The 15,959-nt window shown below is 51.2% G+C and overlaps 2 protein-coding genes across 2 annotated transcripts; both read left to right on the forward strand.

Moving 5' to 3' along the window:
- Positions 1–5,489: 5,489 nt before the first annotated feature.
- On the forward strand, positions 5,490–6,044 carry LOC129582389 (kelch-like protein 3). The gene has a single exon (XM_055473900.1). The coding sequence runs from the start codon at positions 5,490–5,492 to the stop codon at positions 6,042–6,044; it is 555 nt and encodes a 184-aa protein (XP_055329875.1).
- Positions 6,045–11,223: 5,179 nt separating this feature from the next.
- LOC129582318 (kelch-like protein 3) lies at positions 11,224–15,716 on the forward strand. The gene is made up of 6 exons (XM_055473825.1): positions 11,224–11,276; positions 11,405–12,113; positions 12,686–12,769; positions 12,860–13,050; positions 13,322–13,944; positions 14,915–15,716. The coding sequence occupies exons 2-6, from the start codon at positions 11,666–11,668 to the stop codon at positions 15,435–15,437; spliced, it is 1,869 nt and encodes a 622-aa protein (XP_055329800.1). The 5' UTR covers positions 11,224–11,276; positions 11,405–11,665; the 3' UTR covers positions 15,438–15,716.
- The last annotated feature ends 243 nt before the right edge of the window (positions 15,717–15,959 follow it).

A 15,959-nucleotide genomic window follows, 5' to 3' on the forward strand; every position in this document is an offset into this window, starting at 1 on the left:
AGTACAATGGTTCTCTGTATTTAGCGAATTTGTCGACAACTGTCGCAGTTGTTCAATGTCTTAGCGTGGCATCAAAACTATCGCATCTTCGCAGGAAGGAAGCTACCTTCGACGCGCCACTGGCCACCGGCGATATGTACGCGGCGACGGACCAGTGGATGAGCTGGCCATGGACATGCGCGCTGCAGTCGCCGAAAGTCCTCAACGAGTACCACGTGACTACCTGTACGTGTGGTCAACCGCCCTCAGCAGCTGCGAGCGGTTGCAGTTGGGCGTGCCCGGCGCCCAGTGGCGATCATAGCGAACCTAGCGAGGCCACGCTACAGACACTGTTTGTTCGTCTTGCGCGACAAGCTGTACGTCTGCGGTGGATGCAGCCGCGACGGAGTGCCGCTGACCGGGATCGAGGTGTACGATCCGGCATTGAATCGATGGAGCAGTGTCCGTCCGCTGGAGGACGCGGTGCCCGCCGCTCCGGTGTCGGCCTGTGCCACCTTCACCGTCAGCAATAAAACGCTGCGCTGATGGCGACGTTTTACGCTTGTTATTCACCTTACTGGTTTCTCACAAATCAGTGAATTGAATTACTGCATTTTCTCAGTTGTTATGTTTTTGTGGGAGTTTAGGCTTTAATTCGTAAAAATGCTGCCGTTTGCGTTCACTCTTCAAGCTTTAAATAGCGCGTGCTGTGTCAGCACATAGCGCGCAAAAGCGCTTTAGGCTAAGTGAGCGGAAAGCGCTCGTAAACATCCGTGTCAGCACACGGCTTTGCACATGAAAGGCTTGAGGCTAAACATTCTCGCACTGCGAGACTCGCAGTGTTGGCACTGCGGTGTAAGGCGCAATACAACATTGCAATAGAACGTGCAACTAAATACGTGCGTAATATTATTGCCTGGATATCTTGGCTATCCTGGTTATCCTATCCTGGGTATCCTGGCGTATGCGTACTTCACATTTTCGTAGGGTTTTTAGTGTGTTTTGGGAAGTGGTTTTTTTATCACCAAAATAACCTCAGGGAAATGTCGGTATTGAGCAGAAAATAACTTTGAGTTGTTGTTTCCACAAATTGTCGAATAAACATTTGGTTGGTCAGCAGTGTAGCGATCAGGGAAACCACCGGTAGATCCGGTAGGTTAAGTAGTTAAAATTTCAGCCTTTGGTTTCATTCACAAAATCCCGACGTTTCAACTTTCAGTGTAAATAACGAATAAAAATATTAACAAACGATAAATAAATGATCAAATCAGTAAAACCGACCGTAATAAGAAAGTATGTAGTTAGTACAGTACGATACAAGGCTCATCCGCCTCGAGTAGCATGCTTGAGTGTAGTTTCAGATTTCTTGCGTGCTGCATTGCGTCTGCCTGTCCGTGCAACTGGTGATGGCTCGCACCAGTTGTCGCGAACTTTCAGTTTTTATCTAGTTGGGAGTTACTTGTCTTTGCCAGTTTTGGAATAGTTCGGGTACAACACCATTTGCTACTATTTAGTTCTGCGCTGCTGTCTGCGCAGAATTATAACTGATCCTGCTTGCGTTGTAGTTTTCTTGCTGTTTTCCGCACTCTGTTGTCGTTTCCAGCGTCATGAAGCAGAAACGTGCTAGACTGTCTGGCACCCTGTCATCAGCCTCTTCCCGAAATGCATCAATCTCCCGTGCCGTTGCGTTAGCAGCACCTGCAGCGCCTCCAGACTCTGGTGTTGATCCACGCGCACCTTCTCCAGAAATCGTAATGACTGGCGAGCCGGAAACCGCCGAGATCGCCCAGCCCGTGCCGTCTATATCGTCACGCATACGCTTGCTCGAGGACTCATCACACCCAGCGGACCGCAGAGCTGTCAACCGCCCAACGCATCCAAGTCCAGGTGCCTATAAGAAGCTCCCTGGGTCCCCGCCAGCCAAGAACCCAGTACCACGTTCCAGTCGATCTAGACTGCTAAAGCGTCAGCGGACCCCGTCCACATTCGCATCGCCTTCGTCGTCAGAAGATCGCCATGCGTGTCATGCAAAGAAAACACGTTCGAAGCAGAAGCCGCGCTCGTCGGCTAAGGCACGATTTGAGAAACGGATAAATGACCGAGGAGGTTTTCCATCGATGCCCATATTGCAACCGCGAGCTGGGCCGGCGCGATGCGTGTCGCAACCACGTGCTGGGAACGGATGGCTTCAGGAGACAGTCAGCGTGTTTCGATTGGCGAACGCAAGAGCGGGAACGCTATCTCCTGGGTGAGATGCCGCTGCGTCGGATGCGATGGGTGCGCTACGCAGATTACCGTAAGCAAATGGGGAACCTGGGGACACTGAGTGGTCTTCGACGGACCGCCGGCACGGTGTCCACCTCCACCCAGATGACTATGCGGCAGCCGAAGAGGCGCGATCGCGACACAGGCAGACGCGGTCCGACGCTACGTTGGTGGGGTCTGCATTGGTAGTCCCGCTCTCTCCGAAGGGTCCCGCTCTGCCGCCTAGTGATCCGGACTTTTTGGGAGTTGATGGAGGATCCAGTAAGAATTGAGGGCCCACACCGCCCGTGACGTACAGGTAGCCGTTGAAGACTTTAGCGGCAAAACTGCAGCGGGGATGCAGCATCGCCGGCAGCTCGCTCCACTGGTTCGTCGCCGCGTCGTACACTTCGCCGGCGGCCAGGATGCTGGGCGTCTGGTCCTCCGCCAGATATCCGCCCAGGATGATAAAGTACTGCTTGTCCCACGTCGAATGCCGCTTCTTTTCTGTGGAACGAGCATTTCGGTCATGCGTCTTTTGTAGATTAACTAGCCGAATTTTTTTGTATACAGCATTGCCAAAACTTACTAACCTAATGCAGTGAGGATTTGGGATGTGTGTACGGTGATCGAACGTGGCCGTGTTGATCCGCGGATCGCTCGCGCCCTTCACAGGTTCCTCGCATATATACTCCATCTCCACTTTCGTCGGATCATCCTTCAACGTCAAGACGTACATGCGCCAATGCGCACCGTGCTCGATGCGGAACCACACCCGGTTGTTGACCACCGGGCCCATTTCCTTGAAAGTGTTCCACGTCTGCAGTTCCGCCGGCAGTGCGACGTGGTGCAGTTTATTCTGGCGCGCGTCGTACAGACGCAGACTGGCTGTGTGCCGGTCGGCGTAGAAAAAACAGGCCACTTCGGTGAAGTAGCGTTCCCGTGGCGCAACGGTATCCCGGTCAACGTCTGGTGGGAAGAGGAGTGTCTGCAGCTCTAGCAAGACATCCAGCAGCGGCGGAGTGGCAGTGAGGAGGGCCCGCTCCAGCTCGTCAGCCAGTAAATCCCAGCGGAGCTCCGGTAGGACGATTTTGAAATTCTCCGCCGTCCATCGCGCCGGGTAGTCCACGCGGAACCACTTCATCACTTTCTGACCAAGCAAGACAGGACAATACTTCAATTTCTTACGTCTCTTTGGTTCTCAGTTTTTTTTTAAAATCTCAGGTTTTCTTTCTAGTTTGTCTTAAATTTCTTAGGTTTCTTGAAAATGTGATTTACATAGTGCTACGTTTTTGCGCGGCTGCGCTCACAAGTCAAGCCTCGATAGCTTCCTCACCTGATAGAGCTCCATTTCGGAAGAGACCGGAAGGAGATCCTGCCGCAAAACGACCAGCAGAGCGCCGAGGGTCAGCTGTGCGTCGGCCACGGTGTGATCATTCGGCAGCGCGTTCTGATCGGTATTTGGTGGGTGTGAGCTGCCCGTCGTGCACTCCGCCACCGGCATCGGTGAGGTGGCTCGCGATATCACGGTCTTGGACGGCATGGAGATTTGGCTGGCTGTGAGCGTAACAACCGAAGATAACCGAAAAAAACTAACAAAACATAAGAAGTCTAAAAATAACCTAAGAAACCTAAGAAAACCCAAGCAACCTAAGAAACCTAGAAACCTAAGAAACACAACAAAAACTACGAAAACTTGGAAAACTGAAGATGGCTAAGCCGAAATGAGCGGCGGCCGAAATGAGTGCTGGCCGAACTGAGCCTCGGCCGAAATGAACGTCGGCCGAAGTGATCGGACGCGGTTGCGTAATACTCCGTAGTCTCTACTAGCGCAGTGCTTACTTGTGACAACGTTGTGCACTGTGGTTGGCAGGGGATCTCGAGAAACGCCGCGGCCGCCTGTAGTTAGCTTGCCCGGTTGCTACTGCCGTTGCTTTGGACGCTAACATCCAGCTCCAGATGGGGATTAAGGGTGGCCAGCAGGACGAGATGCGCTGCCCAGGGATCGATGTGCCGCGGCAGGAGAACGCGGCACTCGTGGTCCTGACGGTGACATGGCAGCCCCAAGGCCTCCACCTTCGACCAGGGACCGTACACCACAAACTCCCCCGTCACCACGGCCACAAACTTCGGGGGCGCACGCTGCACCGGCTCCCCGCGGCCCCCAGTTACGCTGGCCTCAACCCCCGGATCGGGCTTGATGCGAACGCTCTTGGTTACGTTGCCAGTGACGTCGGCTTTTCGCTTCCCAACACTATCCACACTCAGGTCCATCGCAGTGCTTCAGCGGTTCCAGCTAGCGTAGCGCCCGCTGTATTAGGATAATAGCGTTAGCTAGTACGTCTTTGCGTCTCTTTAAACAGCAATTTCCTACTTTCTGGCACACTAAATCGACCCTGTAGTACCTATGTTTTATTAGCACAAGCCAGTCAAAACCGAGCATTTAGTGTAGTTAAAAGAAACCCTGTATTTATCAAAACAGATCGCTCTGGTTGAAATTCGAAATTTATTACGATCTATGTACGTGGAAGACCGGTTCTCCGGCATTGCATATGGTGCGGTTCGTATTATCAGTTTTGTTTTTTATGCAAATTTATTAATGTTTATGCTCTGGAATTCGTAAGGGAAGTTATTATTAGGAAACATATTCAGTTTTTAGTTTCGTTTTGTTGTGAATTTTCATCAGCAGAACGAATCTAATGAATAAGTGCTTTGTTATGAATGCTGGATTGTCTTGGTACTTAGTTTGCACTAGTACCGTGAAAAGTACTGATGGTATGTACACAGACAGTTTGAATACCGGCCAACCAGTACAAGAAAACGAAGTGCTTAAAACGACAAAAACTCGCGAAACGCAACGACGAATTCTGCATCGTGTACAAGCTTGTCGACAAATTGAGCATGTAAGGGAACAGGTAGAGCGATATTGGCGCGAACGTGGCACTTGAAAGATGGCCACTACATTTCGTTTATCTCAGTACCTGCATCATGCATGCGCTCCACAGTCCGATTGCCCCTTATTGCACCGATAGTTTTCTAGCCACCTCCCACAGGGCAATTACAATTGTTTTCATTAAAATATCTGGCTTGCAGTCTTGCACTAAGCCACCAGCTAGCCAAATGCATGTTACTTGCGTATTTAAACAGTGTGGAGTGGCGCGCCGTAGTATGGATTTAAGCGCACCCCGTAAATTTACAATGGTCTCTGTATTTACGAATGCTTAATTTGTCGACAAGCTTGTACAGGGCGCAGTGCCCAATGTTCAATGTCATTTAGCGAAAATCAAAACTATCGCGTGTTTCTTCGCAGGAAGGAAGCGGCCTTCGACGTGTGGCACCACTACTCTCTCATCTGCGGCGGATACCCTACCAAAGGTCGCAACCGCGCCATACTGGCCACCGGCGACATGTACAACGCGGCGACGGACCAGTGGAGTGAGCTGCCGGCGATGGCCAATGCGCGCTGCAGTTTCGCCGCCAAAGTCCTCAACGACTACCTGTACGTGACGGGCGGGGTAGGCGTGGGGTCAACCGCCCTCAGCAGCTGCGAGCGGTTGCAGTTGGGCGTGCCCGGCGCCCAGTGGCGATTCATGGCGAACCTGGCGAGGCCGCGCTACGGACACTGTTTGTTCGTCTTGCGCGACAAGCTGTACGTCTGCGGTGGATGCAGCCGCGACGGAGTGCCGCTGACCGGGATCGAGGTGTACGATCCGGCATTGAATCGATGGAGCAGTGTCCGTCCGCTGGAGGGACGCGGTGCCCGCGCCGCTCCGGTGTCGGCCTGTGCCACCTTCACCGTCAGCAATAAAACGCTGCGCTGATGGCGACGTTTTACGCTTGTTATTCACCTTACTGGTTTCTCACAAATCAGTGAATTGAATTACTGCATTTTCTCAGTTGTTATGTTTTTGTGGGAGTTTAGGCTTTAATTCGTAAAAATGCTGCCGTTTGCGTTCACTCTTCAAGCTTTAAATAGCGCGTGCTGTGTCAGCACATAGCGCGCAAAAGCGCTTTAGGCTAAGTGAGCGGAAAGCGCTCGTAAACATCCGTGTCAGCACACGGCTTTGCACATGAAAGGCTTGAGGCTAAACATTCTCGCACTGCGAGACTCGCAGTGTTGGCACTGCGGTGTAAGGCGCAATACAACATTGCAATAGAACGTGCAACTAAATACGTGCGTAATATTATTGCCTGGATATCTTGGCTATCCTGGTTATCCTATCCTGGGTATCCTGGCGTATGCGTACTTCACATTTTCGTAGGGTTTTAGTGTGTTTTGGGAAGTGGTTTTATCACCAAAATAACCTCAGGAAATGTCGGTATTGAGCAGAAAATAACTTTGAGTTGTTGTTTCCACAAATTGTCGAATAAACATTTGGTTGGTCAGCAGTGTAGCGATCAGGAAACCACCGGTAGATCCGGTAGGTTAAGTAGTTAAAATTTCAGCCTTTGGTTTCATTCACAAAATCCCGACGTTTCAACTTTCAGTGTAAATAACGAATAAAAATATTAACAAACGATAAATAAATGATCAAATCAGTAAAACCGACCGTAATAAGAAAGTATGTAGTTAGTACAGTACGATACAAGGCTCATCCGCCTCGAGTAGCATGCTTGAGTGTAGTTTCAGATTTCTTGCGTGCTGCATTGCGTCTGCCTGTCCGTGCAACTGGTGATGGCTCGCACCAGTTGTCGCGAACTTTCAGTTTTTATCTAGTTGGGAGTTGTTACTTGTCTTTGCCAGTTTTTGGAATAGTTCGGGTACAACACCATTTGCTACTATTTAGTTCTGCGCTGCTGTCTGCGCAGAATTACTTAGCTGATCCTGCTTGCGTTGTAGTTTTCTTGCTGTTTTCCGCACTCTGTTGTCGTTTCCAGCGTCATGAAGCAGAAACGTGCTAGACTGTCTGGCACCCTGTCATCAGCCTCTTCCCGAAATGCATCAATCTCCCGTGCCGTTGCGTTAGCAGCACCTGCAGCGCCTCCAGACTCTGGTGTTGATCCACGCGCACCTTCTCCAGAAATCGTAATGACTGGCGAGCCGGAAACCGCCGAGATCGCCCAGCCCGTGCCGTCTATATCGTCACGCATACGCTTGCTCGAGGACTCATCACACCCAGCGGACCGCAGAGCTGTCAACCGCCCAACGCATCCAAGTCCAGGTGCCTATAAGAAGCTCCCTGGGTCCCCGCCAGCCAAGAACCCAGTACCACGTTCCAGTCGATCTAGACTGCTAAAGCGTCAGCGGACCCCGTCCACATTCGCATCGCCTTCGTCGTCAGAAGATCGCCATGCGTGTCATGCAAAGAAAACACGTTCGAAGCAGAAGCCGCGCTCGTCGGCTAAGGCACGATTTGAGAAACGGATAAATGACCGAGGGAGGGTTTTCCATCGATGCCCATATTGCAACCGCGAGCTGGGCCGGCGCGATGCGTGTCGCAACCACGTGCTGGGAACGGATGGCTTCAGGAGACAGTCAGCGTGTTTCGATTGGCGAACGCAAGAGCGGGAACGCTATCTCCTGGGTGAGATGCCGCTGCGTCGGATGCGATGGGTGCGCTACGCAGATTACCGTAAGCAAAATGGGGAACCTGGGGACACTGAGTGGTCTTCGACGGACCGCCGGCACGGTGTCCACCTCCACCCAGATGACTATGCGGCAGCCGAAGAGGCGCGATCGCGACACAGGCAGACGCGGTCCGACGCTACGTTGGTGGGGTCTGCATTGGTAGTCCCGCTCTCTCCGAAGGGTCCCGCTCTGCCGCCTAGTGATCCGGACTTTTTGGGAGTTGATGGAGGATCCAGTAAGAATTGAGTGAACAGCCAAGGTGTGTTGCAGCGAGCAATAACCAGATTTGCAAAGTTTAGTTAGTTTGGGTTACATATCAAACTGAACGCGAGTTACAACGTTTGACATGACAACGCTACCCTGAGGAACTCAACTCTGAAATTCTCAACTCTATAGCCGACCTTGTTTTGCAGAATCACGTGCGAAGGTGGATACAGATGAGGACATGGATCGTGAATCAGTGGGTGACGAACACGACGATCCAGGTATGTTGGTTAATGAAGCTTCCTTACCGTAACGGTCACGGATGGTGCTTCATGCGCGCTTGCATTGAACAAGCTCCGATAAAGTCGATCTTGTGTTACGGTACTGCCAACCTAAAAACGCTTTGCTTTGCAGAGGCAGGCTTCTGCCAGGAGGTGAACGCAAACCAGGATGTCGATTCGGGTGGTGTTGAGGGCGGCGAACTCGGCGATGACGAACAGGAGAATTTAGGTGAGTTAGCCAGATGCCTTCAATCTGACAGCCGCTTTAAATTAGTTTTGTTTCTTCACATTCTTAGGAACGCCGCAACCAACAGGGTCCACGCTCACAGCCAGCCAAATCTCCATGCCGTCCAAGACCGTGATATCGCGAGCCACCTCACCGATGCCGGTGGCGGAGTGCACGACGGGCAGCTCACACCCACCAAATACCGATCAGAACGCGCTGCCGAATGATCACACCGTGGCCGACGCACAGCTGACCCTCGGCGCTCTGCTGGTCGTTTTGCGGCAGGATCTCCTTCCGGTCTCTTCCGAAATGGAGCTCTATCAGGTGAGGAAGCTATCGAGGCTTGACTTGTGAGCGCAGCCGCGCAAAAACGTAGCACTATGTAAATCACATTTTCAAGAAACCTAAGAAATTTAAGACAAACTAGAAAGAAAACCTGAGATTTTAAAAAAAACTGAGAACCAAAGAGACGTAAGAAATTGAAGTATTGTCCTGTCTTGCTTGGTCAGAAAGTGATGAAGTGGTTCCGCGTGGACTACCCGGCGCGATGGACGGCGGAGAATTTCAAAATCGTCCTACCGGAGCTCCGCTGGGATTTACTGGCTGACGAGCTGGAGCGGGCCCTCCTCACTGCCACTCCGCCGCTGCTGGATGTCTTGCTAGAGCTGCAGACACTCCTCTTCCCACCAGACGTTGACCGGGATACCGTTGCGCCACGGGAACGCTACTTCACCGAAGTGGCCTGTTTTTCTACGCCGACCGGCACACAGCCAGTCTGCGTCTGTACGACGCGCCAGAATAAACTGCACCACGTCGCACTGCCGGCGGAACTGCAGACGTGGAACACTTTCAAGGAAATGGGCCCGGTGGTCAACAACCGGGTGTGGTTCCGCATCGAGCACGGTGCGCATTGGCGCATGTACGTCTTGACGTTGAAGGATGATCCGACGAAAGTGGAGATGGAGTATATATGCGAGGAACCTGTGAAGGGCGCGAGCGATCCGCTGGTCATCCTCAACGGCCGTTTGTACGGCTGGAACATCGTCGGATCGGGGAACACCGTCGCCTACGCGTTCGATCCCGACACACGCCAGTTCCACTACAACATCCCAAATCCTCACTGCATTAGGTTAGTAAGTTTTGGCAATGCTGTATACAAAAAATTCGGCTAGTTAATCTACAAAAAAGACGCATGACCGAAATGCTCGTTCCACAGAAAAGAAGCGGCATTCGACGTGTGGGACAAGCAGTACTTTATCATCCTGGGCGGATATCTGGCGGAGGACCAGACGCCCAGCATCCTGGCCGCCGGCGAAGTGTACGACGCGGCGACGAACCAGTGGAGCGAGCTGCCGGCGATGCTGCATCCCCGCTGCAGTTTTGCCGCTAAAGTCTTCAACGGCTACCTGTACGTCACGGGCGGTGTGGGCCCGGGATCGACCGTGCTCAGCAGCTGCGAGCGGCTGCAGTTGGCCGTGGCCGGCGCCCAGTGGGAAACGCCTCCCGAACTGACCGCCCCGCGCTACGGGCACTGTATGTTCGTCGTGAACGACAGGCTGTACGTGTGCGGTGGGTGCAACCGCGACGGCCTGCATCTGACTGGCATGGAGGTGTACGATGCCGCGTTGAACCGGTGGAATAGTTTACCCCCGACCCTGGGCCCCGGGGCTCGCTCCTCCCCGGTGTCTGCGTGTGTGACGCTGACCGTCAACCACAAAGTGCTACGTTGATGCCGGTAGTATGCTACTTGGTTTTGTTGCTCTCGCATCGTTTCCCACCGATCACTGGGTGGCTTGTACAGGACGAGACTGCCGTTGAATTGTTCCGTTTGGTGTTAGTCGCACTGGCTGTCCTCGATGATCTTGATGATGAATAATTTATGTTAGTATTTATGAGTAATGCAGCAGATGATTTGTAAGCGATATTATTATATGTGGCGGAATGGGAATAAGTACTAGGACTATTATAAATTGTAAAGCTGGCGGGATTGAGTGACTTAGGGTTCTCATGTTTGTTTGAGTTACTGAGTATTCGAAGATCGCAGTACGTTAGAAAAATGAATAAATTATATGAGCGGTGTGCATTGAGCGTTTGAGCAAAGGGTATTTAAGCAAAGGGTATTTATAGACTGTCAATGAGGATCTACGGGCACTTTCGGATATCAGTCTGTTTCAGGAAAATAAAGTACTCGTGTTGAGACGGTGAGTCGCGTGACGCGCTGCTTGGCTACATGGGCATGTGAGCGGTAGATGTACTTCGTACACCTGTGCGGTTGCGGCTGCGTCACGGATTCCTGTCTGTGCTGTCTCTCGCTGGCCATTGTTCTCGGCTTTAGAGCCGTCTCTCTCCGCAGTCAGTCGCCACGTGGCGAATGCGGATGTGAATGCGGATATGAGCGCAGTCCGCCAGTCTCGAATTTTCATGCATCGTCAGTGTTGTTTTGGCGAGCCAGAGTGCACTCATTAAAAGTTAGCAATTAGCTACGCGGCGTCGCGTGTTATTTTCGCTGTTCGCAATACAGGTAGCATTGCTCACTACGCGGAATCAGTTCTGTTCTGGTTGCCGTATGTAGATCAACTGGATCTACCATCATAGGCAGTTATAAACTGTTAAGCATATTGTGAAAATACAGACAAATTTAATCTGCTTTCAAAGTGCAAACACCATCTTGCTGCTTGGCAAGTTGGCATAGCCATAAACCAATCCACTGCCCTGACCGCGCCCGTTTCAACTTGCCTATGCCCGATCAATCCTAGCTAAACTTTTGTAAATTGTAAGTGCTGTACTGCAGTCGACACTCGACATATCCACCGTTTGCTTCTCGATTTGCACCCGCAGATACCAACGCGGTATCTAGCTTCAGCAGACAGCAATCATATGAACTTTGAACGCTCTTTCAAGATTTTCCTCAACGGCTGCCTGTCGCCTGTGAGTTCACTGACTGCAGGGATAAGAAGCATTCTTATCGCTGCACAACCAGTCGCTCAATAAAGCAACTGGAGAAGAGTCAAGACGGTAGAGAGATTCTTTATGCCCATCCTGGAAAGTTAGATGATCATGTGAGCTGTAAAACAGTAGCGTTCCGCTGCTGTCACCTGATTGTTATTGTATCGGACGGTGGCGGAGTGTGTAAATTGAAGTTGCTTGGGAACTGCGGTGGTCATGGAGCCCCTCTCGATTGCGGAGATCGCTGGGAAACGGAAAGCTGGAGACGCTGGTGACACTCCAGCCAAGAGTGTCTGCATCAAGCCCGATCCAGGTAGTGGCATTAGCGCGAGCGTCAGCGGCCAGGAACTCGCGCAGCGTGCGCCCCCGCAGTTGGTAGCCGTGTTGACGGGGACGTTTGTGCTGTACAGTCCGCGGACGAAGGTGGAGGCCTTAGCGTTGCCGTGTCACCGTCAGGTCCACGAGTGTCGCGTTCTCCTGCCGCGGCACATCGATCCCTGGGCGGCGCACCTCGTCCTGCTGGCCACCCTCCATCCCCGTCTGCCGCTGGATGCCAGCGTCCAGGACAAGGGTGTTGGCAGCACCGCTAGCCAGCTACAGGCCGCGGCGGCCTTCTTCAAAATCCCCTTGCCTGTCACATTGCAGGAGCAGGATAGAGCCGACAGTAAGCTGCACTGTTTTACCATGTGCTGTTATAGTTTATTATTGGTTCTTAACAGTCTGGGATGTGGGTTGTATTTCAAGCAGAGTTTTTCTTAGTTACGCATCCGTAATGTACGAGCGTTTCACACTCTACACAACTTTTATTCGTTCTTAATTAATCGAAAAAAGTGTGTTTTGAATTGCTGCATTGCGTAAAGTCATAGGCAAATTCAACTCGAACTCAAGGCGGTGGTGACACCGAGAACCCAGCAACCCCAAACCATAAGATATCGAAATAACTGGCTGCAAAAACTGCTGGAAATTTAGTAGAATTTAGAAGTAATAAAATGGTTGATTTTTTGTGATGTAAGGAGTCTGATGAATTTTCGCGATACGTCAGCGAACCGTTTCTCTTTGGGGAAACTGCAGAAAATTCCATTGAAAATATTTAAATTAACAAGCATTTCTTGCTCCAAAAGCTTATAGCTTCTGGCCCTTAGCGTCTGCCAAGGGGCAGAAGCAATGCTATACCAGGTATGAGACAAAAACGCCAATTTTATTGCGGAAACTGCTAGATATTTGGTACCTGTGTAGAAGCGCCAAAAGAAACCGTGACCAAGGCGTGTCAGACCGTCCAGCTGGCAATCAAGACCATACAGACACCGGCACAATCGCACGGTAGGGCTCTTTTTCCATTTATTTTACATGGAAACGGAAGTCCCTTATGGAAATCTTACGCTGAACATGTTACGGGATGTACGAGTATAGGAGCTGCCCAGCCGACGGCCAACGCGCCGTCTCCACCCGACTCGGTCAGCAAAGCGCCCAGAAACCCCGGCCGAAGCAGGTCGCCACTCGCCGATCCTGCTATGGCTTACGCGCATTTGTCCTTAGTGGAAGTGCTGGCGTTGATCCGGCAAGATTTCCTGCCGGTCACCTCGGAAATGGAGGTGTATCAGGTTAGCGCTTGCGAGAAAAAAAGACCACTGCAGTACAACTTTACACTACTTCATCGTACAATTATCTTAGGTTTAAACAGTCCTATAATGTATCTTGATCGCACCATCTTAATTTTAAACATTGAAAAAATCCTATCTTGTTAGTGTCATTGATCTGAAAACATGCATTACATGTACCCTAAACAGCCGTTGGTTTGTCGATTTTATTGTGCAGTTTTTCAACCGCGGACTGGCTGTCCGATTTCAGTGTTTTGTTTTGACTCCATTACAGAGAGTAATGAACTGGTGCCACGTTCACTACCCAGCGCGCTGGACGGCGGAGAACTTCCACGCTGTAGCACCGGAGATCCGCTGGGATCTGCTGCCTGATGTTCTGCCTGTGGCCATCCTCACCGCCGCCGGACCACTGCGCGACGTCCTCCTGGAGCTCCAGGCGCACCTCTTCCCGCCGGGCCTCGCCTGTCTGACCGCCGCGCCACGGGAACGCCACTTTACCGAGGTGGCCTGCCTGTTCTTCACCGACCGTCATACCGCTAGCCTGCGTCTGTACGACGCCCGTCATAACAAACTGTACCCCGTCAAACTGCCGATGGAGCTGCAGACGTGGAACAGGTGGAAGGAGATGGGCCCGGTGGTCAACAACCGGGTGTGGTTCCGCATCGAGCACGGCACGCAGCTCCGAACGTATGCCTGGAGTACTGGCGGTGATGGTGGCGAAAATGCGACAATGGAGTTTATCGGTGAGGAGCCGCTGGCGGGTGCGGTCTCGCCGCTGGTCAGTCTCGACGGTCTGGTGTACGGCTGGACCACCAGCGCCATGAATAACACGAGCTACTCGCTGAATCCCGAATCCCCGCTCTTCCGCCATAGTATCCGCAATCCCAGACGCATTAGGTGGGTGACGTGATACTACGGCGTTCTAACAAAAAAATGTATAATAATCCGTCTGGCTCCGCCATACACTGCAGTTATTATTATTATTATTATTACATCAAGAGCAGACAACCCGCTAAACGGGACTTCAACGTCTGGTCGGCACAAGGCTAAACACAGAAGAAAACAATTTCTAAGAGAGATCAACAGTTCGGAGAGCAAATTTGAAAAAACCCACACCATCAACACTGAGTAACTGCATGTTAACTTTTTGTATTTCGCTCAAAGATGTTCTTTAGTCGCATGGCCAACGTGCCTTCTCCGATCTTCTTCTTCGCATTGGCAGCAATTCTCGTCGGGTTCCGCAGGTTGTACCGCATTCCCAGGTCCGTGAAGTCGATCATCTACTAATACGGAATAAGCTACTGCAGAATAAGCCTCCGCGATCCGATTAGTAGTTGCTTATCGTGACTCGCAATAGTAAATGCTTTCGTTTTCATACAACCTAATCACACCCGGTTACACAGAAACGATTGAGAAATTTCCGTAATTTTCTCGATTGGAAAAATCCCGCATAGGTTATCGATTATTCTGGTATAATTGTGGATACCAGTTACTACAACATAACGGCTGATTGTGCTTCAAACTTAATGAGCGATGGTGCTATGAAACTATTTATTTCGATTTGTTAAAAAATTTTAACACCCGGTGCCCAATATATCAAAACGTATAAGTACTTGAAATAATCGAATTATGCGAGTAAATCTAAATAAGAGGGGATGTCAGTAGCGCACCTAGATAATCCCCTGTATTGCTGACGTCACCCGCCTGGAGTGTGACGTCACGGCAGTGCATATTGCTAAATCTGACGCGGTACATACGCACCATGTATAGCAGATTATCTGGTGCGCTACTGACATTTCCTCGTATGTCATACCTATGTACGGCTAATGCACTGCACTTGTGGAACAGTCATCCGCTTTTTTAACAGAAAAGACGCGGCATTCGACGTGTGGAACCGGTATTTCTATCTGTGCGGTGGGTATCCCGTGAAGGGCCGCAACCGCGACATCCTGGCCACCGTCGAAGCGTACGACGCCGCCACTGACCAGTGGCGACATCTACCGGTGATGTCGCAGTCACGCTGCAGCTTCGCCGCCAAAGTCCTCAACGGCTACCTGTACGTGACGGGCGGCGTGGGAGACCTCCCGGCAGCAGGAGCGAGGGTTCTCGGCAGCTGCGAGCGGCTGCAGTTGGGCGTGGCCGGCGCCCAGTGGCAGTCGGTGGCTGGCCTAGGATTTCCGCGCTACGGACACTGTATGTTCGTCTTGCATGGCAAGCTGTATGTCTGCGGAGGGTGCAACCGCGACGGGATGCCGCTGACCGCGATGGAGGAGTACGATGCGGCGGTGAATCTATGGAGTGCTATGCTACCGGCCGAGCGACCCGGGGTGCGGTATGCCCCGGTGTCGGCTTGCGTGACGCTCACTGTTTCCTTTAAAATGTTGCGTTAATGAAGGACATTTTACGCTTTTTATTGTTTCTGTTATTTTTGATTAGTGCATTGCTCTGTTTTATTTTATGAAATTCGTTGTGCACCTGTTTTTGCAGTACATTGTCTAGATAGTTTCGCGCAGTTGGACAGTGGGAATATTTGAGTGTGTATGTCCCAAAATGATGCACTGTACTAATTCACTTTAAAACTTACACAACCAATGTTATTTTCAATGAAAACTTATGGGACCAATACGGAAGGAATGCATCGAGGAATTGTGTTTGATAAATTTACTGTGCATGGAGAAAACAAAGATTTGCGAAGAGTTGGGTTGTCGTTCTGTTGGTGATTACCTGTCTTTACTTAAACGGTTAAACCTAAACGTACGAGTCGCCTTAATAGAGCGTAGCGACGAGTATATTGATTGACCTTTAGAGGACGTTTTCCGTGCAGGATGCATGTGATATTCCTTAGGACTATTCAGCATTCACCCGGGCATCGCTGTGGCACAATAAAGATTTGTGCCAAGACGTGGCAGTAA

Source organism: Paramacrobiotus metropolitanus, unplaced genomic scaffold (assembly GCF_019649055.1).
Source record: "Paramacrobiotus metropolitanus isolate TYO unplaced genomic scaffold, Prichtersi_v1.0 Parri_scaffold0000007, whole genome shotgun sequence".
Lineage (NCBI taxonomy): Eukaryota > Metazoa > Tardigrada > Eutardigrada > Parachela > Macrobiotidae > Paramacrobiotus > Paramacrobiotus metropolitanus.

Coding starts and splice junctions, on each gene's coding strand:
- LOC129582389 (XM_055473900.1), top strand. CDS start 5,490: ATGTCATTTAGCGAAAATCAAAACTATCGCGTGTTTCTTCGCAGGAAG.
- LOC129582318 (XM_055473825.1), top strand. CDS start 11,666: ATGGAGCCCCTCTCGATTGCGGAGATCGCTGGGAAACGGAAAGCTGGA. Junction 12,114..12,685: donor GGAGCAGGATAGAGCCGACA/GTAAGCTGCACT, acceptor GTACCTGTGTAG/AAGCGCCAAAAGAAACCGTG. Junction 13,945..14,914: donor CGCAATCCCAGACGCATTAG/GTGGGTGACGTG, acceptor CTTTTTTAACAG/AAAAGACGCGGCATTCGACG.